Source organism: Aedes aegypti, chromosome 2 (genome assembly GCF_002204515.2).
Source record: "Aedes aegypti strain LVP_AGWG chromosome 2, AaegL5.0 Primary Assembly, whole genome shotgun sequence".
Classification (NCBI taxonomy): Eukaryota; Metazoa; Arthropoda; class Insecta; order Diptera; family Culicidae; genus Aedes; species Aedes aegypti.
The window spans coordinates 349884570-349910231 of record NC_035108.1 but is presented as its reverse complement, the minus strand read 5'-3'; the positions used below and the strand labels follow the sequence as shown (position 1 = coordinate 349910231).

General features: G+C 39.9%; 1 protein-coding gene across 3 annotated transcripts in view; it reads left to right on the top strand.

Annotated features, from left to right (window-relative positions):
• LOC5577565 (probable nuclear hormone receptor HR38) overlaps nt 1-25355 on the top strand; it is a 479889-nt gene extending 454534 nt beyond the window's left edge. For 2 of the 3 annotated variants that reach the window (XM_021846266.1, XM_021846268.1), the window contains exons 3-4: nt 22655-24758; nt 24827-25355. In XM_021846266.1, the coding sequence (XP_021701958.1) occupies nt 22655-24758; nt 24827-25083 (2361 nt within the window). In that variant the 3' untranslated portion in view covers nt 25084-25355. The remainder of the gene's footprint in view (nt 1-22654; nt 24759-24826) is intronic. The other variant, XM_021846267.1, reaches the window with a different exon arrangement.
• Nucleotides 25356-25662: the final 307 nt, after the last annotated feature.

Genomic DNA, 25662 nt, shown 5'->3' with positions numbered 1-25662 from the left:
ATATGAAGCCTATATGAAGCCAATCTGAAGCCAACCTGAAGCCAATCTGAAGGCATTCTGAGGCCAATCTGAAGGAAATCTGAAGCCAATCTGGAGCCAGTCTGAAGTCAATATGAAGCCAATCTGAAGCCAATCTGAAGACAATCTGAAGCCAGACTGAAGCCAGTCTGAAGCCATTCTGAAGCCAACCTGAAGCCAATCTGAAGCCAACCTGAAGCCAATCAGAAGGAAATCTGAAGACAATCTGAAGCCAGTCTGAAGTCAATATGAAAGCCAATCGGAAGGCAATCTGAAGCCAATCTTTAGAAAGACAATCTTACGGCAATTTTAAGGCAGACAGTTTGGAGTGGGGACTGTGAGGAGAAGTTGACCATTCCCGTACCCTCATGTATAGTCTGTCAAGAGAGCTATAATTCGATTTCTAATATCAAAATTTATGTGATGTATTGTCTGAAAGCTGTTTTTGATCTAAATTCTTACTGACATTGAAGATAATTATAGCATGGAAAACAGGATTTTATTGAATGTTTGATGAACTGTTGAAGAGTTCTTCTCCAAACAATCGACCATTACCAAGGCCATATAAATGCACTAGTCATCATTGAGAATAAACATTCATTTCCAGAGATAAAAATGTTCTTTTCGTGAGCAGGTTGCCAATTACAAAGAAAATTGCCTACATTTGGAACCATACCTAAACCAAAACAATATGATTACTATGATGATCCTTTCCAAAAGATGGAACAGATATTCTGTGTGAAGAATTTTGTTCCATGCCTCGTTATGTTCATGAGTCGATCGTCACTTCAATATCGGCTCATGGAGGTTTGAATGTATAATCTAAAGACAATATAAAAAATAATCTAAAGACAATGTATGACAATGTAATATGACAATATAATCTTCAAGAAAATCTGAAGATAATCTTAAGAACAATTTCAAGACAACATGAAAACTATCTGAAATTAAACCTGGTAACACATGAACATAGAAACTTGAAAACACAAAAACATGAAAACAAGGAAATTTGAAAATTTTGAAGCGCGGAAGCTTGGTAGCTTGGAAGCTTGGACGTTTGGACGCTTGGACGCTTGGAAGCTTGGAAGCTTGGAAGCTTGGAAGCTTGGAAGCTTGAAAGCTTGAAATCTTGAAAGCTTAAAATCTTGGAAGCTTGAAAGCTTGGAAGCTTGGAAGCTTGGAAGCTTTGAAGCTTTGAATCTTGGAAGCTTGGAAGCTTGAAAGCTTGAAAGCTTGGAAGCTTGGAAGCTTGGAAGCTTGGAAGCTTGGAAGCTTGGAAGCTTGGAAGCTTGGAAGCTTGAAAGCTTGGAAGCTTGGAAGCTTGGAAGCTTGGAAGCTTGGAAGCGTGGAAGCTTGGAAGCTTGGAAGCTTGGAAGCTTGGAAGCTTGGAAGCTTGGAAGCTTGAAAGCTTGAAATCTTGGAAGCTTGAAAGCTTGGAAGCTTGGAAACTTTGGAAGCTTGGAAGCTTGGAAGCTTTGAAGCTTTGAATCTTGGAAGCTTGGAAGCTTGAAAGCTTGAAAGCTTGGAAGCTTGAAAGCTTGAAAGCTTGGAAGCCTAGAAAGTTTGGAATCTTCGTAGCTTGGAATCTTGGAATCTTGGAAGCTTGGAAGCTTGGAAGCTTGGAAGCTTGGAAGCTTGAAATCTTGGAAGCTTGAAAGCTTGAAAGCTTGAAAGCTTGGAAGCTTGGAAACTTTGAAGCTTTGAAGCTTTGAAGCTTTGAAGCTTGGAAGCTTGGAAGCTTGAAAGCTTGAAAGCTTGGAAGCTTGGAAGCTTGGAAGCTTGAAAGCTTGAAAGCTTGAAAGCTTGGAAGCCTAGAAAGTTTGGAATCTTCGTAGCTTGGAATCTTGGAAACTTGGAAGCTTAGAAGCTTGGAAGCTTGGAAGCTTGGAAGCTTGGAAGCTTGAGAGCTTGGAAGCTTGGAAGCTTGAGAGCTTGGAAGCTTGAGAGCTTGGAAGCTTGGAAGCCTAGAAAGTTTGGAATCTTCGTAGCTTGGAATCTTGGAAACTTGGAAGCTTGGAAGCTTGGAAGCTTGGAAGCTTGGAAGCTTGGAAGCTTGGAAGCTTGGAAGCTTGGAAGCTTGGAAGCTTGAGAGCTTGGAAGCTTGGAAGCTTGAGAGCTTGGAAGTTTGGAAGCTTGGAAGCTTGGAAGCTTGGAAGCTTGGAAGCTTGGAAGCTTGGAAGCCTAGAAAGTTTGGAATCTTCGAAGTTTGGAATCTTTGAAGCTTGGAATCTTGGAAGCTTGGAAGCTTGGAAGCTTGAAAGCTTGAAAGCTTGGAAGCCTAGAAAGTTTGGAATCTTCGTAGCTTGGAATCTTGGAAACTTGGAAGCTTGGAAGCTTGGAAGCTTGGAAGCTTGGAAGCTTGAAATCTTGGAAGCTTGAAAGCTTGTAAGCTTGGAAGCTTGGAAACTTGGAAGCTTTGAAGCTTTGAAGCTTTGAAGCTTTGAAGCTTGGAAGCTTGAAAGCTTGAAAGCTTGGAAGCTTGCAAGCTTGGAAGCTTGGAAGCTTGGAAGCTTGGAAGCTTGGAAGCTTGAGAGCTTGGAAGCTTGGAAACTTGAGAGCTTGGAAGCTTGGAAGCTTGGAAGCTTGGAAGCTTGGAAGCTTGGAAGCTTGGAAGCTTGGAAGCTTGGAAGCCTAGAAAGTTTGGAATCTTCGAAGTTTGGAATCTTCGAAGCTTGGAATCTTGGAAGCTTGGAAGCTTGGAAGCTTGGAAGCTTGGAAGCTTGGAAGCTTGAGAGCTTGGAGGCTTGGAAGCTTGGAAGCTTGGAAGCTTGGAAGCTTGGAAGCTTGGAGGCTTCCAATCCAATCGAAATCCAATCCAAATCCAATCCAAATCCAATTTAAATCCAATCCAAATCCAATCCAAATCCAATCCAAATCCAATCCAAATCCAATCCAAATCCAATCCAAATCCAATCCAAATCCAATCCAAATCCAATCCAAATCCAATCCAAACCAATCCAAATCCAATCCAAATCCAATCCAAATCCAATCCAAATCCAATCCAAATCCAATCCAAATCCAATCCAAATCCAATCCAAATCCAATCCAAATCCAATCCAAATCCAATCCAAATCCAATCCAAATCCAATCCAAATCCAATCCAAATCCAATCCAAATCCAATCCAAATCCAATCCAAATCCAATCCAAATCCAATCCAAATCCAATCCAAATCCAATCCAAATCCAATCCAAATCCAATCCAAATCCAATCCAAATCCAATCCAAATCCATCCAATCCAATCCAAATCCAATCCAAATCCAATCCAAATCCAATCCAAATCCAATCCAAATCCAATCCAAATCCAATCCAAATCCAATCCAAATCCAATCCAAATCCAATCCAAATCCAATCCAAATCCAATCCAAATCCAATCCAAATCCAATCCAAATCCAATCCAAATCCAATCCAAATCCAATCCAAATCCAATCCAAATCCAATCCAAATCCAATCCAAATCCAATCCAAATCCAATCCAATCCAAATCCAATCCAAATCCAATCCAATCCAAATCCAATCCAAATCCAATCCAAATCCAATCCAAATCCAATCCAAATCCAATCCAAATCCAATCCAAATCCAATCCAATCCAAATCCAATCCAAATCCAATCCAAATCCAATCCAAATCCAATCCAAATCCAATCCAAATCCAATCCAAATCCAATCCAAATCCAATCCAAATCCAATCCAAATCCAATCCAAATCCAATCCAAATCCAATCCAAATCCAATCCAAATCCAATCCAAATCCAATCCAAATCCAAATCCAAATCCAAATCCAATCCAAATCCAAACCTAATCCAATTCAATTCTAATCCAAACCTAATCCAAATCCAATCCAAAAATACTTTTAAAAAAATGCAATATGTCATCGCTCGAGGAATGCGTTTCCAGTCTGTGCCTGATCAAAAACTAGCAAAAACTCGTAAAAATTTGCCCATAAAACTCGCGCATGTTTATGTCCCCATGCCATTCATTTCCTGATAGAATGTCTGAATCGAAAATCTGCGCTGTCACACCGCAAATCAGCCGGAGATTAGCCATCGAGTCTCATCTCCCAGTTTATTGTCACCGAGATGATCCGCAAAGCAGGAAAAAGCGAAAGTTGATGATTGTTGAAGAGCGCTTACGACTTTGTACGATCGAAGAAGATCACTTTCCTTGCGGATCGAAGCCCACGCCATTATAGCGTGGGAGAACATATCGATGACAAGCGGATTTGTTGTCAGTTGGTGCAGAATCGATCAACGATGATCAATGAGGATAAGGCTTTGTTTGCTTTCAATGGATCCATTTTCTGCATACAATTATTCAATGATCTAATTACTGAAGCATGGAAACTTCAAAGTTTTTCTCTTGTATTAATCATCCATCATTTAGCATAAGAGTCCGTCTGAAAAGATTGATATCCCAGAAATGACTACTCTTATGACAACAGCATATGCTCAACATGGACAGTAGCATCTTCAGTAGACCATGTTGCAACTGTCTTCGTCTCTCAACATAGTTCAATAGCTAAAACTCCTCCCGCAATGACTGATGATTGACGTATAGCTGCGACGTGAGATGTGCGATGTGCGGTAGATAAATTTCCCAGTCACGAAAATTGATGTGCCCATATGGAAAATAGGCATTTTATTGGTTTTTAAGTGGCACTGTTGCCGGCACATGTGCGACCCATCTACATATCTGCAATGGATCGGTGCCATTATCATTTTCGATTCGGATGACTATGACCGGTAGTAAGTCATAAGCGCCAAAGGCAATAGTGCTGGATGGCCATAATCGATCATGGTCTTCTATCATCCAAACCCCAGAAATGGGACATGTGAGTGTGTACCTATTAGGGTGCGACTTTTTTTTTCGAAGGGAGTTTATCATCTTCAATGTACATTCAATTCTTGTGCAAATATGAACATAACGAAACATAAATTATTTATGAATAAGAGTTGATGCTGACATTCAGAGAGGCGCTGAATAGTAATAATTTATTGAATAAACAAATAAATGTAACCTTCTTGTCATTGTCACGATAAAAGTATGTGTTGTCATACCTACACATATTTTACACATTTTAATGTAAGCATGAAACGAGCTCACCAATTATTTAATTTATTTTTAACAGAATGGTACTAAAAGTTTCAAATTTGGTTGAAAAATAATGCTGAAGCTCATATTTTACAACTCCACAATTCACGTTTCACAATCCTGGCTCAAAGTGCGAGGGTTTTTTTTGTGATTTAATTTTAGAAGAACACACAAACTTTTTGATTTTGAGAACTTTTAAAACATAAGCCACACCCTAGTACGATATGATAGGGCTTCTGTCGTAACACGCTTTATCCGACTGTGCGCGCAGATGGGAAACAGTATCTTCGACATCGCCATCATCATCCCAAAGATATCGCGGAGATGGTGAAAGGTCAAAACACGAAATAGTGTCAAATTTGCAGATTTTTGCACGACGATATCATCTGTGCCGAGTGGGTGAGAAGAGTAGTTGGAGTGGGTAAAGCTCATATGACACACATGCACCGATCCAGCTCATCTACTGCATTCAGCGGAATCCGTCGAATCTCCGGCCCATTCGGAAGATATGAAAGTGCGATAAAGAGGCTCATTTTCTCATCGATGCAGGTCGTATGTCAGGCAGGTGTCAAAATCATTCGCCTTCCGTCGGGGCAGGAATCGAGCGAGGATGACCTCGCTCTCCAGGGGGGTAGCCAAGACGATGACGTGAAGTGACTACGATGACATCGTCCAATGGGAAGATAACGTCGGTAGCGCGTTGTTTCAATATCTCATTCCGATCCGGGGAGGAGCGGGAGCGGACACTATGCCTTCATATCAATTATTAGCTGTTGATATTGGCGGGATAAGCGGGCGAAGATAAACGAGCAGCGCAGTGACCCTAAGTGACCACTGCCCGGCCGTGTTGGATACACATACTTTGGATAGCAGTGCTGGAAATGTGGGCGACGGGTGATTAACTATTGCTGTGTTCAAAGCAGAGTTGAACTGAGCTTTAAACCAACTGATAATTAAACTACAGTATTATTTGTGGAAAGTTTTAATATTTCAATAGGTTACCTTCGTTAGAATTTTTAATTTACTGCCATTTCATCTTCTCTTCTTCTTTCTGGCGTCATGTTCCAACTGGGACAGAGCCAGCTTCTCAGCTTAGTGTTCTTGTGAGCATTTCTACAGTACTACTCGAGAGCTCTTGTTGTCAATTGACTATTTTTGCATTTGTATGGATGTCGTTCTGATTCATACTCTGGACACTTCTGTTTTCTGTTCCAGTAATAAAAATATACAGAACTCAATCATGCAACACTTCTAATTGAATCATTTTTGATAATATGATATTTAGTCACACCAAGTAATGAAGAAACACCTCAGCTATCAAAACAAGCTTAGTAAATCAAAAGTTACGAGCCTCAAGCAATGTTTATCATTCAATCATAAATGAAGCAATGAACGAACCCTAACGAGATCGTGATCAAGTGCAGGTACGCGTGATTATCTACAGAAATCACTTGCGCTTTGTTGCAATATCTACTGAACGGTTTCTGCCGCTGTTACTTCATCAAATTCGCCGTAGAAAGACAATTCCCAACCGTTGATGTTGATGTTGACCGACATCCGCGTCCACAACGACGAGTCACCACCGGTCAGTTCGGTGGGTGGATGACCCAAGTGAACCCAGATTCGGCAAGTGAAAACTCCACACACAGGAAATGACACAGTGAAACCACAACGAAACTGCGGCATCTCTACCGGTACATCTTCAACCGACCAGGGACAAGCGTCAAGTGCCTTGCTACCAACCGAAACCCCTAAAAAGCCCATTCATGACCTAGCCAAAAGCGCTTCGCGAATCGACGTGAAACATAATTAGTTAATTAATGTTTGGAATTTCATGGAACCCGTCTTCCAAAACCCTATAGCCGAGGGTGGCGGTTGCGCTTTTTGGACGATGCGATTTTTACCGATTTCATCTTCTTCAAGCAATGAGCCCATTGAGAAATTGGTCGGTGCATAAATCTTCGGCTTCAACTCCACAGCAGCAGCCGGAAATCGGCTATTATTAGGATCGAAAGCGACATCTGAGAGAAACTGCGATGCAGTGCAACACACAGTGGTCTAGTTTTCCAATATGCTGGCAAAAATCAAATTTCCTGCATAGTCTTAAGTTGAAAAGCAAAATCAAGCAGGTATCTACAATAACATGTAGATATAAAACATACAATAATAGAAGAAGATGGGGCCTTCCTTAGCCGAGTGGTTAGAGTCCGCGGCTACAAAGCAAAGGCATACTGAAGGTGTCTGGGTTCAATTCCCGGTCGGTCCAGGATCTTATCGTAATGGAAATTTTCTTGACTTCCCTCAGCATAAAGTATCATCGCACCAGCCACACGATATACGAATGCGAAAATCGCAACTTTGGCAAAGTAAGCTCTCAGTTAATAACTGTGGAAGTGCTCATAAAAAGACTAAGCTGAGAAGCATGCTCTGTCCCAGTGAGGACGTAATGTCAAGAAGAAGAAGAAAAACCTTGGAAATATTCAGAGAAATAAATGGACCACCAGCTTTTCTTTCTACGCCGTTTGTAGCTTTATCATGACAAACTGCAACACAGTCTAAACTAAAATTTATTCTCATTAAGGTCAATAGCGTGCAATGGATACTATAGTGTAGTATCCAAGCCATTCTCGATGCAGAAAAACTGAACAAACTCACAAACTGCAAACCCGATACGATTAAAACTCGACGCGCAACACCGAACCATTCGTTCTCAATATCGTCAATAGACTGCCGATTCAGATTTATTTCCTTCTACTCCCCATTCATGCTCTCTCCTTCGTTCCGTATCAGATCCATCTCAAAAACGTCCCATCTCTCTCCCTCAAATGGAAACTTTGTCTTTCATCGCATCGCGATTCACTCGCTTCTGCCAAACCGTTAACTACGACGCGAGCTTTCGTTGTTCAAAACGTCAAGTTGCAATGCTTGTTGGTAATAGGCTTGGGCGATTCCACTTCTAATGAAACACTCTAAAATCTGTACACTACATTCGCCCCCTTCTCTATACCATTGAATTTTAGTTATATCGTTAAAAATTATTCAAATTTGAGTACCATAAGATTTCAAATTAACTATACACGTATGATCATCTAATCTTCCAGCACACACGATTCTGACATGCAACTAAAAATTTCTTTCGCTTTTCTTAATTTACCTATTCATGCTTCCACGACACAAAAACAGCCGATTTAAAATCTGCTTATATAGATGGAACTTTTCTAAGCTCCAGAAGTTCAAAGAACAAAATCAAAACAATTTCTTCTACTCCTCTTCATTCACATATTCTTACATTCACTACAGCCCATTCTAAATCAATTCAAAATCAGAAAATTCTCTGGTTTTCAAATTTGCGCTTATGGATTGAGCTTGTCAAGCTTCAAAAGTATCCACAGAATCTGAGAATTTTGAAAAATCTCTCCAGCATTCGAATTTGCATTTTTGGATGGAGTTTTCCATACTACGGCAATAGGATGCAGAGCTACTTGGGCACTTCCGGAATCCACTTTGGCATGGGAAAGCTTTTCTCGACCGAAATGTCTGAAACTTTGCAACAAGAAATACTTCAATATGATGCACACTGTGGCCAAAAATGAGCCAGTAGCTTTCACAAAATCAGAAAATTTGTAACATCTTATTTTGCTGCTCTTGATTTACACATTCTCGTTTTCATTACACAACGACATCTGATTCTGAAGCAACTCTTATGAATTAACCTTGCCCATCTCCAAACGCATCCACGAAGCACAAAATCTGTTAGAATATCAACAAATCTTCTGCTTGTCTTTATTATATTAATTTACACTTTCAAATGATTGCTTGTACTCCTTTGATTAATGCATTCTTGCTTTCCCTAGGCAACAACAGCTAATTTTAATTCGACTCTTATAAATGGAGCTTTCCCGGCTAAAAAGTAATCATGAAGCACTCTTAAATCTGTACACTACATTCGCTTCATTCTATATCCCATTGTATTTGAATTATATCACTTAAAGATATTAAAAGAAATCTACTGCTCGTCCTAATTTACACTTTCTTGCTTTCGCGGAGCAAAAACAATTGTTTTCGAATCTGTTGCTTTGGATGGAGCTTGCCAGGCTCTAGAAGTATCCACGAAGCATAAAATCAGAAAATTAAAAAAATCTCTTGTTTTCAGGGCTGCTCTTTTGAAGAGAGCTTGCTAGGCTCCAGAAACTTCAAATGATTGTGTGTGCTTCTTTCAGTGACACATTCTTGCATTCACAAGGCAATAAAAGCTAATTTGAAATCAACTCCTATGAATAAAGCTATCTCGGCTCCAAAAGTAATAATCAAGCACAAATTATAATATTTCAAATGTCTTTTGCTCTTCTTGATTTACGCATTCTTGCTCTCACGATCATCAGATCTTACTCTATCACTTATGGATGGAACTTCTCCGACTCCAAAAGTATCAACGAAGTATAAATTAGAAAAATTAAAATAATATCCCCTGCTCGTCTCAATATACACTTCCTTATTTTCACGACACAGTATCAGCTGAATTTGAATCTGCTTTTTTGGATGGAGCTTTCATGGTATCGAAAGTATCCACGAAGCGCGAAATCATAAAATTTCATACAATTTCTTCTGCACCTCTTGATTTTCCCATTTTTTTTTGCATTCATGACACAACAACAGCAGATTTTGAATCCTTGTTTTATTTCAGAGACCTACTCGCTAAGTTTTTTTTTACTAGTAGGTCTCTACTACGCTCTATTTTTGTTGTTTCAATCGGAGACCTACCCGCTCCGTTTTTTTTAAGACCTACTCGCTCTGAATTTTTTTTTACAAGTGGAGACCTACTCGCTCTATTTTTTTTTATTCAATCGGAGACCTACTTCCTCCGTTTTTTTTTCTATGAGAGACCTACTCGCTCTTTATTTTTTCAATAGGAGACCTACTCGCTCCGATTTGTTTTTACTAGTAGAGACCTACTTGCTCTACATATTTTCCTGTATCAATAGGAGACCTACTCGCTCCTTTTTTTAAGTAGAGACCTACTCGCTCTACTTTTTTGTTTTAATCGGAGACCTACTCGCTCCGTTTTATTTTTTTCGCTGGTAGAGACCTACTCGCTCTACTTATTTTTTTTTTTTTTGTTTTAATAGGAGACCTACTCGCTCCGTTTTTTTACTAGTAGAGACCTACTCGCTCTATTTTTGTTGTTTCAATCGGAGAGCTACTCGCTCCTTTTTTTAAGTAGAGACCTACTCGCTCTACTTTTTTGTTTTAATCGGAGACCTACTCGCTCCGTTTTATTTTTTTCGCTGGTAGAGACCTACTCGCTCTACTTTTTTTTTGTTTCAATAGGAGACCTACTCGCTCCGATTTTTTTCTTACTAGTAGAGACCTACTCGCTCTACTTCTTTTTTTTTTGGTCCGATAGGAGACCTACTCGCTCCTTTTTTAAGTAGAGACCTACTCGCTCCGACTTATTTTTTAATTGGTAGAGACCTACTCGCTCTACTATTATTTTTGTTTCGATAGAAGACCCACTCGCTCTATTTTTGAAAGACCATTTCGCTATTTTTTTCACATAATGAAACGCTCTATTTTTCAATGGGAGACCTCGTCCAGTTTTAACAGCCGAACAGCTCATGATATAAAGGAAATAAAACATTCAAAACATTCGAAAAGGAAGCACCAACTTGTATTATCATCGATCAATGATTGATACTCAGCCACAAAATTCACATTTTCACAAAGGATCTCTAAAGCCAATTTTAGGCTCATAGCTTTTAGAAGATTCCTGTGACGAAATCAACAAGTGTCGGAAGAAAGATAACTCATAACCATTCACAAGTCCGCTATTTTTATCATTCATTCGATTCAAAATAGATGAAGTTCAGTATTGCCATTAATTAACTCAAGTCAAAGCAAGCTAAATCAACTTACAATTTATTCCGATCACTTCAAATTAATGTGAACCTGTTTCTTCAAATCACTGCCAATTTCGAAATAATTAATATATTCTGCTTATAAAACATACCGCCTGCGCCATGTAGTATCCAAGCCATTCTCGATGCAGAAAAACTGAACAAACTCACAAACTGCAAACCCGATACGATTAAAACTCGACGCGCAACACCGAACCATTCGTTCTCAATATCGTCAATAGACCGCCGATTCAGATTTATTTCCTTCTACTCCCCATTCATGCTCTCTCCTTCGTTCCGTATCAGATCCATCTCAAAAACGTCCCATCTCTCTCCCTCAAATGGAAACTTTGTCTTTCATCGCATCGCGATTCACTCGCTTCTGCCAAACCGTTAACTACGACGCGAGCTTTCGTTGTTCAAAACGTCAAGTGCAATGCTTGTTGGTAATAGGCTTGGGCGATTCCACTTCTAATGAAACACTCTAAAATCTGTACACTACATATAGAATGACGTTCGACTCATTAAGAAAAGATTCAATATTCTGTAGGGGAAGGTGGGGCAAGATGAGCACCCCTTGTTTGTGTCGTTCTTACCGAAGTTTTTCAATAAATTATTTGGGGTTCTGATGAATATCACTAAATTGATATGACGACCATACATTTCAACTGAAAAATCAACAACACAACGTATATATTGTCAAAAATACAAAAATTTACCATTTCTTATAAGATTGGATCTTTTAAGAGTGAAATTTTTGTTGCGTAAACAAATTCATTCATACGTTTTTGGCCGTATAGTTATAGAACAATCTTCTGTAGATAATCTGGAGCAAAACTTTTATCAAAGTTAAAAAACTTTTGAATTGTTTTGATTATATTAATGAGTTTGTACCCTTGGGGCAAGATGAGTACTATGTTCAAAATTAAGTGAAAGTGTGAAATTATAGAACCACATTTAGCAGTGGGCTCGACTTACTGTATCCTCTTTGTACAAAACTATTTTTCTGAAATATATATTACTTACAAGCAATTGAATCGTTTTTAAAGTAAAATCTTAGCAATTTATTAAAAGTTATTTATTTTTTGATGAAAGCTTAAAAAATTCGGAGCATTGAAAAATAATAGTTTTTTAGTAAATTTCATTTTTTAAGGGGGTGCCCATCTTGCCCCGGAGTATTTTTGACCGATGATAAAAAAGCTTTTTTAAACGTTTTATTTGGAAAACTACTTATCACTTTTTAAAACTTTTAATGGTTGGAGGTCAAAGTAATAATGTGAAAGATAAGGATGGTTACCAATTTTACCAAAATAAGAACATTTAAGTAGGCTTAAATCGTGCTTATCCTTAGAGTGCTCATCTTGCCCCGCCTGGCCCTACCAGTGTAATTCAGGCTGGAGTATGGTGCTCTGCCCTTTTTTATTTTGCATGAGATTTTGACGTTTACTGGCCTTGTTGTTTGCTAATTTCATGAAGGAGGAAAATGATGCGGGCCGCATGAAAAAACTAAAATGTTACTTACAAGATCCTGGTGATCATTAGCTAAGTCTAGGAGATTTCTACCTGGATTCTGTAGAATCCTTACGGGTCCTATTTTTTTATAGTAGGTTTCTATAAATTTTCATCGGATTCTTGAAAATACTGAGCCAAATCTGGGTATTCCTATCGGACATAGGGTTTTCTTACGAGATCCTGAAAATGAGATTGACTATTTTGAGGAATTGTCCAGTTCTTGGATAAAGGTCACTTATGCGATTATTGTTCCTGCATGGCCTATGTATACAAATAGTATACATGAAGCTTATAAAGCATCATTTCAGCTATGAAAAGTGTGTCACAATGAATATGACGGGTCCACAGATTTACAGTATATGTCGTCCTGTCCTACGGAAATCTGTCTCGAAATGGACCGTTCAGAATTAAAAAAAAAAACTCATATCGTTTTCCCATGATTTTTACTGAAAAGTAAATTTTACCAATTAGTCCCGCGATCTCAAAGCATGAGTAGCAATCTGTGAAGCTAACTATCAATAGCTTTGTAATAAATGCTAGCATTCTCGCGAAACATTACTAAACGACCTATGTACACTCCCGTGCAAAAGTTTGGGTTCACCCCTTCAAAAACATACAAAAGTGTTCTGTCCATACCTCTGTGATTACACGCCCAATTGAAACTCTCTAAGCCGTATTCGTAAGGCAAAGAGTTATACTTACTTCGTATGTATTTTGTGAATGTGAATGTTCTGAAGTAATCTCACTTGAGCTGGGAACAACTTTCATCGTGATGAACGACATGCAAAACATGAAATCAGATGGTGGTCGATCAACAAAAGAATGTGCAGGTTGAGGATCAACGGTCTGATGATGACAAAGACGCAACGACGACGACGAAAGCAAGTAGGCCTGCCATCCAAGGTTCCACGCCAAGATCATCATGGGAGATTAGAACGCCAAGATGAGGAATTTAGATGGCCTTTTGGGAAGATCAGTGCTCACCGACTGGCGAACATGAATGTCCTAAGCTTAATTGATTTACCGTCTCCAAGAATATGGTCATTCGCAGCATCTACTTTCAAGATAACCTCCCGTACTAATATAACTGGCGATCACTACTGCAAACGGACCCAAATCGATTAGGTATGGATTGATGGATTGCACATCTCCGACATAATCAACGTCAGAATCTATCGTGGTGCTACATTTACTCTACCCTCTACCTGATAATAAGAAAACTGCGCTTAAAGCTCCCTGTCATTAACGACGAACGGTACCGACGCCTGCCTCAGCAAGACCTCCAGCGACCGAAGTAGAAGGATATCGCTCCGCATCTCGAGCAGTCGTTACCCGAGGAGGAACAAATAACTCCCCAATAACTTATGCATACCATTTTTTGGTATCATACCAAAATTAGGTATTGTTCAGTTGTCAATACCTCAATTTGGTATTATAATGGTTTTGAAAAAAATCTTTAAAACAATTAAAAATACCTCATTGAGGTATTAAACAGCTATTGAGGTCTGCTGGAGGTATTGAACTACAATTGAAAAATTTCATTTTTATATGAAAATCCATAAAGTATTATTGAGGTATTACAATACCTGATCTAGTTATCAGTTTGGTGTTCGTAGAATATGCTTGAGATATTATTTGAGGTATTTTACCTCTTATGCAGGGCTTATTCATACCTCATTCAGGTATGTAGTATTGGAAATTATCTGGTATGGAATACCTCAATTTGGTATTCAGTAGTTATTTTCTTCTGCTCGGGTACCGGAATTGGTTTTGCTGGCTGAAACCCTTCTTGGTTGTTCTACTACAGTAAAAGTAGCTATCAACTCACAGGTGGAATCATTGTGCGTTAATCATTTGGCTCCACGGCTTTCGTATACCAACTCGTAAAACGATAATGATTGACATTTTAACTTAAGACTAGTTAGATAATGTAGGAGTACATGTGACCCTAAAGGTCCACGTATGCAGTATACAGCGTGAGATGGTTTATAGATTGTCATTGATTTAACCACATGAAATCCTAATATTACGCATATGTTACTGATAAGTTCAAATGAGCATTTCAATTCAGATTTAACGTTTTTTAAGGATGATTATGTTGTTCATTGAGGGTGAGCTGATAGTTTATTGATCTCTTCGCAAAATCGGTTCTGGAGAAATATGTACATAAGCAAAAACAATTAAGTTAGTTCTCTTATAAGACATCACACACTTTTCTATCACCGCTGTTTCCCAATTGTTTTTCATCGAATGAGGCTGACATTTTTTTATTTGAAAACAAGTGTTACCTTATTGCGAAAAAAAGGATTGGTCGGTCAAAAAACTGCGATTAGTATAATGTGAGTAGCAGGGTCTGGTAGAAAACTTAACTGAATATACATACATATTTTATAACGATTTTAATGTTATTATGGTCTAACATCACCATGTAATATTTTCATCTCTGAACCAAAGTTCTATTTCACTTCTTTAAGACAAAGAGCTTTTCATCATCATATAGGTGCAGAAAACATATATGTTTTTATTTTTTTTTTTTTCGATAAAACATATAGCAAAAATATAAAAAAATACATAGAAAATCCATCTCAAACCATGCGGAATAACTTTTTTCTCCCACGACGAATATTTTTGACCCCATACAAACTTTTTCTTGTCTCACTTAGATCTTTCAAATGACATATGGGTCATCTGTGTACATTCCGGGCAAAGATTTGCCCAATCTCCTTTAGTATACAAAGTTCAAAGAATGTTTTTTGGAAAAATACATACGAAGTAAGAATAACTCTTTGCCCTTCGAATACGGCTTGGAGAGTTTCAATTGGACGTGTGTTCACAGAGGTATGGACTGAACACTTTTGCATGTTTTTGAGGGGGTGAACCCAAACTTATGCACGGGAGTGTACAAATGAGAGGCTCTCTTTGTTTACTTTCTCTTTGATCAATAACTGAGTCACATTAACCTCTTCTGTTGCGTTTTTTGTATGAAACGCTAGTCATGGAAACTGTCTTTCGATCTGTAGTGAAAAACTTCCCAAAAGCTTTAGTATTCCACTGTTATAATCGAAAGAGAGCGAGAGAGGAGAGAATCTCTCATTTGTACATAGGTCCTTTAGTAATGTTTCGCGAGCATTATTCATAGCAACGCGTTGTTTGTAGTACGTTCGAAAAGTGTAGAAAGGAAAATGACACAAACATGTTCCACCCGTTTTCCACATGTAGCGTTTACTACCGAGAATGTAGAAAACTCAACTTTACTACACACTTAATTTATGTTTTGCAATTTCTCATCGTAATAGGCTGATTTTCATCACGACAATCTGTCATGAAACGGCCTACTTTCTTGCACTGAAGTATGCAGTGCTGGAATAGTCATTACGCAACTGTAGCTGTAATGATCCATTAGGCAACGCTTTCCAATTACGCAACTGTTTTGAGTTGCGTAATGAATAATTACCCAACAATTTTTCAGAAATTGTAGAATGATGGTGAATGCATTCCGATATTATTTCTGATACCCTCAAGTGGTCTTCTACGAAATTGCAAAAAACGTTGTACGCAACTCGTTGCAGAACTCGTACTGTAAAAAATCATCATTCTGCAACTTGTTCCGTAAACTACTATTACCGTAATCCGTGAATTTTACCTTTATCCTTTTATCTCAACAGCTGAACAGTTCGGTAAAATAAAACACCGTAGTTCCGTCGAAATTCAACGGATTCCGGTGAAATTTTACTGAAAACTGTGAAAAAATTACCGTACTCCGTTAATTTATTTCACCGAACTTTTCAGCTGTTGAGATTACGGTGAAATTCACGGATATCTGTAAAATAATTTAAGTGTGTACTCGCCAAAGCATTTCTTCTCTATATTTTATTCATTCAGCTGTGTATTGTTCGTTCAGTTGAGGAATAGATTCTCGTGCACATTTTCCACGTGGAAAAATAAAAACTCACACGTCAGTTTAAATTTCACTTTCATAGAAGCACGCATCTTGCATTCAATGTACAATCCAACATAATGCGTTACATGTGCGATACTTGTTGGTTTTGTTAGCTACGACGCCATCCAATATATGGCAAACATGGCGGGAGAATATTTTGGTGTGACAAAAAACGTGTGAGTCTGTTAGAGGGCAAAATCCTCAATAAAAATATTCAAATTATCTTCGAAAGCATGTAAAGAGATTTGGAATTGATTATTACTTCATAAATTATGTAAATCGTCAATATTTTCGCGTTAAATTTCAATACTTTCTACTATAATAATTAAAAAATGATTCCTCAAAACAAAAAATATTTGGAATTTCCTCAAGTAGAAAAAAAAATTTCTCCATTAATCTGTTCGCCCTAGTATCATTAGACTTTGGAGTTCATGCGAAACATTTTCTAAGATGTTGAATCCAGATACCAAATATTTTCCAATACGAAAGATGAAGAAAAAAGAACAAGAGTAAACAACAGTAGTAACAGAACACAGATCTGGAGAACCAAACATCCGTTAAAGCTGAAAACTTAATCGATTAGTCACTATCTGGTGTTGACCAATCGATTAGGTTTTCAGCTCTAACGGATGTTTGGTTTTCCAGATCCGTGCTCTTGAAAAATTGAACTTTGGCTTCGATTCATCTTCACCTCAAGTTTTTCTAACAGGCACATCGTATGGAATTTTATCAAAAGGTTTGAGAAAATCTACGTTGAATTCTTAAATTTTTCGACAGGAATTGAATATTTTTTTTATTTTTGTAATTTAATTTAGGCTGAAATTATCTAACAAATTTCCTAAGAAGTTCTCCCAATTTTGTGTGTGTGTCGCTCAAGAAATCTGATATAAATTGGATATGTATATGTAGTGATTTGTAACGTAATTTATTGAGAAATCATTGGAAAAAATATTGAGCAATTCTTGAAGAAACATTTAGAGAAAACTGAGAATACCTGATGCAATTTCTGAAGAATTGCAAAATCCTCTTAGTAAATATTTTTGATAACTTTTATTCTTAGAAGAATCGCTCATGCTATTTGAAGAAAATACTTGGATGTATCTCGAAAATATTTGAATTATAAGAGGAAAACAAGATATGAGATATGATATGAGAACGTACTCAAATCTATCCGTTATCCTCTTATAATTCCACCTTAACCGAAATAACCACACGTTTTGTTTAGTATTTGTACGGATATTTTTTTGTCCTATAAAAACCAAAAAATTATGCCCCATCTATTGGATCTTACTGACAAGCAAGTGCTTGTTTGTACAACTGTTTGTGTGAACTTACTTTTGGAAGGAGATTCTTTTTCCCTTGCGGGTTTCGCGTAAGTGTCTCTGCTCACGGGTCCGCCATTCGTTTTCGGCCCTTCAGACAGGAGTATGATTGAATGCAAATAGTCAAGACTGTACTTCAACAAATTGTTTGTTGGTAGCAATGGCTACCGGTGGATACCTTGCTACAATACATGGCAGCGTATATCATCATCATCATCATCATCATAAAAACCAAGACTTTGCATAGAATATCAACCAGAATTCTTATGCGACATTGATTTGAAAAGTTGTTTAATTATACATTTCAAATCACTATCAACTGAACTATCAAGTGACCTTCCTATTTGAAAAACGAAAAATAAATTTTCTCGATCAATCAGTTTCAAGGAGGTCAAATTTCGCGAAATATTTTTGAACTGCGCATTGTTTATAATACCAACAAAATTCGGTTGATATTTCCTGTAATATCATTTCTTTCTGATTTTTTGTTGATTTGAATATCGCAACGATCACAATACGACCCACTGATTCAAGCACTCTCTACCTGGCTCCGATAGTTCTATCCACCAGTGGTTGTAGTTAAAAATCACTCTTAAAAATAATGAAAATTACTGTGGACGTAGTTCTTGTTATGACTGAATGACACATGATGAAAGTGATGGAACGACACAAAAACTTGTCTTTGAAGATGTATTGAACAAAAAATGTAATTTAACATGTTAAAGAACACGAAAACGGTGGAACTGTGATCGACATTTCTAGAATCAAATACTAACGTACTTGAAATTCGACACAAATTAAAGTCATTCGGCTCGTGTAGGACAAATCAATTCTTAGTAGCTATCAAATGAACTTTGCTATCAAAAATTAATTCGCATTAGGTTACAGATTAGATCACAATAAATTCACAATTTGGGCTTCGTAGCCGTGCGGTTAGTGTCACCGAGGCATTTAGCCGCATCGTGCTAAGGAGTGTGGGTTCGATTCCCGCCTCAGACCGAAAAACTTTTCGAGAGGAATGTTTTCCGACTGTGCTACTGGGCGTTGCATGCTAGTCCGTTGTCTAGTGTGGTGCTTCCTTCAAAGGGCGAAAGCATTAACGTGTAGTGTCCTTTTTTTTTTTTTAATTCTATACAATCGCATTGCATGCCATTTTCATAAAATATACACTCATATTGCCTCCAGATTTGTACGTATAAGACTTATGGACATCATCAGAGTTGGAAAAAGGGGAAAAAGTAATGAGATTCACGCTATAGTAGCCAAGCAAAGCCAATCACAGCCATCGGATCCAGGAAAGCTCACGCCTACCGCTGCTCTAGGAAAATGCCTTGAAAGTAGCAAAACACCCGTTGCTAAGGGCAACCCAAAATTACTATAGAAAAATATTCTATTTCTCGCGGCATTTCCCACATTTACAGCCTTCAATGACGCTACGGATATAGAAAATTCGTGTACCCAACATAGGCTACTTGATGAGATTTTACAGGATGATTACTAATTCCTGTCAGTAAAGTAAATGTTCGTAGATAAAAGATGTATGTATGAATTTTAATTTCCGGTGTACATCCTGTTTTGCACATCTATAAAGTTTCTTTTGACAAAGTAAAGATTAAATCTTTTTTCATTTACCTTAGTTTTTAGTCATATGTGTTGTTTTAAAGGCATTGCACCTGGCACGCACGTTTTCCACAGATATGTATTTTTGACTAAACTTCGCTGAAAAAATTTCCTGATTGAAACAGCATGTTACCACAATCTTTTAGACTTACTAGGGAAATTGAGGTAACAAAATTAATTTGTTATCTATGTATAGCAAAGACAAATGTTATAGATGTCCTAAACTGGATATGCACTGGTAATTAAAATTCATTTAACCATTTTTTTTTCTATGATTACTTATTTTACTGACAGGATATAGTAATCACCCTGTAAACTACTGTAGTGAGAGAGCCACGTGATTTTCGCGAATTTCAAGCCTACTACTATTACCATTTCTAGCCCTGATCATCATATTATACGTGAAACTTTGTACATATAAACTAGGGTTCTTAGTACCGACCCCTTTTTACCAGTACCGGTTTTTTTTTTTGTTTGTGGTGTCACTTGGACGGCTAAGACCGCTCAACCAGTACCGGTTTTTCGGTACTGTAACTCTCAGTACCGGTAGTACCGGTAAAATACCGGTACTGGAACAAAGGTTTGTAATATATATAAAGCATACAGTATTGGACAACAGAACCGCAACGTTTTCAAATTTGCCAATTAATACAAGGTTGCTGGCGCTTATTGTTAATTTTTATGAACTATAACACTAACAAAATAAGGTCTTAAAAAGAGTAATTAGTAAACCGTTCTAAATCATGATCTAAACAAAAATCTGTGTTGAAATACAAGTTCTGTCTGACGTGAGGGACCACATTCATTCAAATCTATCCTTTAACCGTCCACATTTGCTCGGAAAAGTTGCAGACGTCCTGAGTAATATTGTATGTGATGCGAAAAACCGTTCAAAATTAATTATTTGTGGACTGTTTCCATTTTATCGCCTTTCATTTCATTCATAAAGAAGGATTAAAATATGCAAAGCATGTTCTATGTTCAATGTTTAGCTGACATACGTGTGCGTATTTTTGTAAAATAACTTTTCGTGCTTCTAACGTTTTCATGCGCGGAGATAAAACATCTTCAGTGCTGAAAAGATGCTGGTTAGAATATGCCTTTATGTAATACGTTCGTTGATTGATCTAAGAAGTTTGCCATCAACGAATTCTACATAACTTACGTTCCATTTATTGTGAAAAAATTAATATTGATTCAAATGATTAGTGGATTTTTCATCAGTACCGAAAATACCGGTACTCAATGCTTTCCAGTACCGTTATTTCGGTACCAAAAATTGGTCTGTAATACCGGTACTTTCGGTACCGGTACTCCCGGTACCAAAACTTTAATATAAACATCGCATACCACAAAAAGTGACTTTGTTATACATGCATTCTGGTTGTCTAGGTAGTGTTCTCATCCATAAATCATATTTAGAAATGCTTGTCATGACTAGTGAAATATTGAAAAGGGGACTATTTGCCAAGATTTCAAAATCCGAACCACTGTGCGCCATCAGTGCAACCGAATTGTAGCTCATCCGACGAAGGACTAGCACATATGGACCGAATCGGATCAATGGGGAACTCCCGCTGGGTTTGTTTGCAGTTACCGGGTGTGCTTGATAGGGTCTTCTTGCTTTTCGGGGTATCATCTTCAGCAGCGCCGAGCGGTTGCAGGTGAACTTTGCCATACCAAGGCTTTCGAGGCAGGGAACAGAAAGGAGGAATGCACAATCAAATACAGAGAGAAAGGTTGTTTCGCAGATCGATAGCGAAGATAACGTATTACTGCTGGAACGGATCGGCAGACAAAGTCGAATATGGGCTCATCGAGATCGCCGAAGTTTGATTGTTTTGTGTTTGATTCCCGGGGTGCGACTGAGTCTATTTTGCCTTTCATTTGATCGCCTTGGTACGGTCGGTGTGTTATTAAATTTGAATAATACCAACAGCCAGTCAATAAGAGAGGGGAGGGGGAAATTGAATGCATTTTACCGCACAGCGATTCGAAATGGTTAAACTTTGGCTCGTTTGTTTATGGGATGGCTTCGGTGACACATGGTAATGCGCAATTTGGGATCAGTACAATGCTGGAAATTGATGATAGCAGCATAAATATAAGTTTCTTTCAATGCGATCTGATATCAATGAAATATAATCTTTTATCTATTTGATCGAAATCTGTAGAATCAATACTAACTTTTTTTTATTATTTTGTGTCTTGAAGTGGTACAATGTAACAGCCTCTCAACAAAGGTGGTTGTGATACAACCTAAAGCAATGAATCAGTGCTTTTAGTGCAACAAAATAGTACTTTTCAGCATCATTTGTATACCTATCCCTTTCAGATACTGATAATGTCAAAAATTGCAAAGAAATTAGGATTCAGCAGTAATCGAGCATGAAATCTAAGCAGTCTCTAGCTTAGGTTAATCGATTCAAGTGAGGACGCAAAGAGTGTCGCTAATCGTGGTCAGTATTTCCGGATTTGCTCCTTCAGGGGAATCAAAGATGCTCTCCAACTCGTAAAGAAAGGTGAATGTCGCGTTTTGCTGGAAAATTTAAAATAAAGGTCATCTTCAAAGTGCTTCTCTCTATTGAAAGGAAAACAAAACATGATAAACCAATAATGAAAATTCTTAAAAACATACTATGAATAAAATTCAAGCAAATACTTACATAAGTCATACCTTGTTTTCAAATGTATATGGCCACTAAAACCACACCATCTACGTCCACTACATAAAGCACTCCATTTCGCAACCATCGTTCCGATAAATCATTCACGCCACCCATACCTGCCGACATTTTACCCGTCCACCTGCTTTTGCTCATCGAAGCATTTCCTTCCGTTCGTTCGAATGTTCGTCCATCCATCACTCAATGCGCCACGGCAGCGCTGCAATTCCGTCCAATCAAATCCCACCTTCTGCCACAGTTTCCCCCTCCCGACAATCAGCCAGGCATTTTCCGACGCTCAGTCACATGGAAAATAGCCAACGCCGAACGCCATCACTTTCCACATAGCGAAAATCACCCAACAGCAACGTCTTCTCTCCCTCCCGTCCATTGGGCAAACGCAAAGAAAATGATGATGATGAGGGTCTGGCGCTTGGCCAAACACCACCACGAGCATTGCTCTAGTTTTTTCACGTGATAATCATTGTCTGCTTGCTTCTCTTGTGCTGATGCGCGCGCGCCCATCAAGCCACGCCCCTCAAATTTGGCAGTGAATTTAATTAACTTCTCTTCCCCCTTTCCGCTTTCTCTCCGCAGGCCAACTCTTTTAGTTCAGTTTCTTCGTTTGATTATTTGCTATCACAGCAACAAAACCACCCCGAGCAATCGTACCATCAGTTGGGTGCGTTTGGCCCATCACAGCAGCTGCCTCAACAACAGCACCAAGAATCTCAACATCAGCAACTCTCTCCAGGACTTCTTCCTACGACAAGTCAACACCAGTTAGACAAATTCGTGGAACTCTTCGGTGCATCGCAATCGCAATCCACCGAGGAAGCCATCTCGTCCGAATCGTACCTGGATCAGACGCAACATTCCAACAGTTCTAGCGACACCTTGGTAGGACTCGAGGAGAATCCCTCCACCTTTGGTGGTTCCAACGACAGCATACCAACGGCGATTCTCAAGGCCACCTACAAGGAGGAAACCCTTACCGACCTTCAAGACCCTTTCAGTGCGGGTCCATCTCGTGCACAAACCACCGAACCCGAACAGGACTTGCTTCTGGAAACGTCTTCTACCGAGGAACTTGGACTGTTGACTCTCCGTTCAAGCAGTGATCCAGTCCTCGCAAGCAGCGCCCGTCAACAACCTCAACCACCTCATCCCCAGCTGCTCCAGCATCCAGCGCAGCGACCCGGTCCAAGGCCGATCTCTTCCACAGAAATCCCCAGTGGCAGCGCCGCCAACTCGCTACTACCAAGCTTCCAGGAAACGTATCCCATCAAGTACAATCAACTAGCCAGCTTCGGACTCAAAATGGACGAAGATTGCTTCAAAATAGCCGCATCTCCACACCACCAAAGCGTAGGGTACGGTCACCACGGCTATGGCCATCACGCCGCCGCCGTTCACCAACCTCATTATGAATTCCCGCAGCACACCACAGCCCCACCAACCCAATACAGCAATCCATCCCCCGGAGGAAGCTTCTATCCTACCCCGGCTTACGAGCAGCATGCGGCGGTAAGTCAGCCCAGAAATACGACCCAAACCAATACCTCAACAATTGTCTCGTTCCCTCAGAACTACGGTGCGGTCACGCCACAAGATTCCTATTCCCTTCCGCCATTTCCAACCATCGCCGAACTGCACGTCTCCACCACCTGCTATCGACGAGCCTCGCTACCCCTGCAACGCTCAGAATCCACCTCGAGCAGCGAAAGTCCCAAACCTCCACGGGTCGGTATCTACAAATACTCCGCTCTTCCAAGCGCGTCAAGCTCCGCATCAAGCTCACCCGGCTACATCAACAACAACAATCCAAACACAATCAACAACAATGAGGTGGCAGCTGCTGCTGCTGCCGCCGCGGTTGCTGCTGCAGCAGTTGCTGGCAGTGCCACTCCAGCCCCTCGTGGGCCCACACCCCAAAGCCCTTCGCAGCTGTGCGCCGTTTGCGGAGATACCGCAGCTTGCCAACACTACGGCGTTCGAACGTGCGAAGGATGCAAAGGATTCTTCAAGCGAACAGTACAAAAAGGCTCCAAATACGTCTGTCTCGCGGACAAGGCCTGCCCCGTTGACAAGCGCCGACGGAACCGATGCCAGTTCTGCAGATTCCAAAAATGTCTAGCCGTCGGCATGGTCAAGGAAGTTGTCCGCACCGACTCCCTCAAAGGTCGACGGGGGCGATTACCGTCCAAGCCAAAATCTCCCCAAGAATCGCCACCATCCCCTCCGGTATCGATGATCACCGCTCTGGTACGAGCCCACGTCGACACCACTCCAGATCTCGCCAGCCTCGACTATAGCCAGTACCGAGAGCCCGGTCAAAACGAACCCATCATTTCCGAAGCGGAAAAGGTGCAACAGTTCTACAACCTACTGACGACTTCCGTCGATGTGATCAAACAGTTCGCCGACAAGCTTCCCGGTTTCAGTGATCTCAGCTCCGACGACCAGGAGCTTCTGTTCCAGTCGGCCTCGTTGGAGCTTTTCGTCCTGCGGCTCTCCTACCGGGCCCGGATCGACGACACCAAGATGACCTTCTGCAACGGAGTCGTCCTGCACAAGCACCAATGCCAGCGATCATTCGGCGACTGGCTCAACGCCATCCTGGAGTTCAGCAAAAGTTTGCACTCCATGGAGATCGACATCTCGGCGTTCGCCTGCCTGTGTGCGCTAACCTTGGTGACAGGTAAGTTCCCGTTTACATTCGATCAATCGATAACCCTTTCCTAACGATCGACATTCCATTCCGTCTAGAACGCTACGGGCTGCGGGAACCGAAAAAGGTCGAACTGCTGCAGATGAAGATCATCAGCAGCCTGCGGGACCACGTGACGTACAACTCGGAGGCGCAGCGGAAGCCGCACTACTTCAACCGACTGCTCGGCAAGCTGCCGGAGTTGCGCTCGCTCAGCGTGCAGGGTCTGCAGCGGATATTCTACCTGAAGCTGGAGGATCTCGTGCCGGCACCGCCGCTGATCGAAAACATGTTTCTCGCCAGTTTGCCGTTCTAAAGGATCTTGGAGGGGGAATGCGGCATATACGAATGGTAATGTGGGAAGTGCAAGCCAAGACTTGACAAATGGTGTAGATGCGCTACCTATAAGTGAACGCGTGAGGTCCGCTAGGAAAGGCAGGTCGTTGCAAGTGTGCAATGGAGATATCCGTACTTTAGAGTGTAAGGGATTTTTTGCTGTGTGAGTGTTAAGTATGCCCGAGAGTGACATTACAGAAGTTTTTCTGCTAGCAAGCGTTGCTAAATAAATGTTCAAATTACTCAAACTCACACCTCTTGCTTGGAGAACCTATCCTTCGTTAGTTTCTACGGTTGATTTGGTGGGTGTTACGTGGAATTAATTCTGCTTAAATTACCATGGAATAATGTGAAACAGGTGGGAATTAGGACGCTCCAAAAGTCCACGATCGTGTTCATTGCCAAGGAATGTGGGGTAAAATGCGCTCCAAGACAGAACGACACACAATGTCTTTTCAAGTATTTTCTTGTGCGAAGTTTTTTTAGATAGATCTCTATCTAAGCCAACGCTACTTTTTGAGCCAATACAAGAAATACTTTTTTACGCAATTTTCAAATG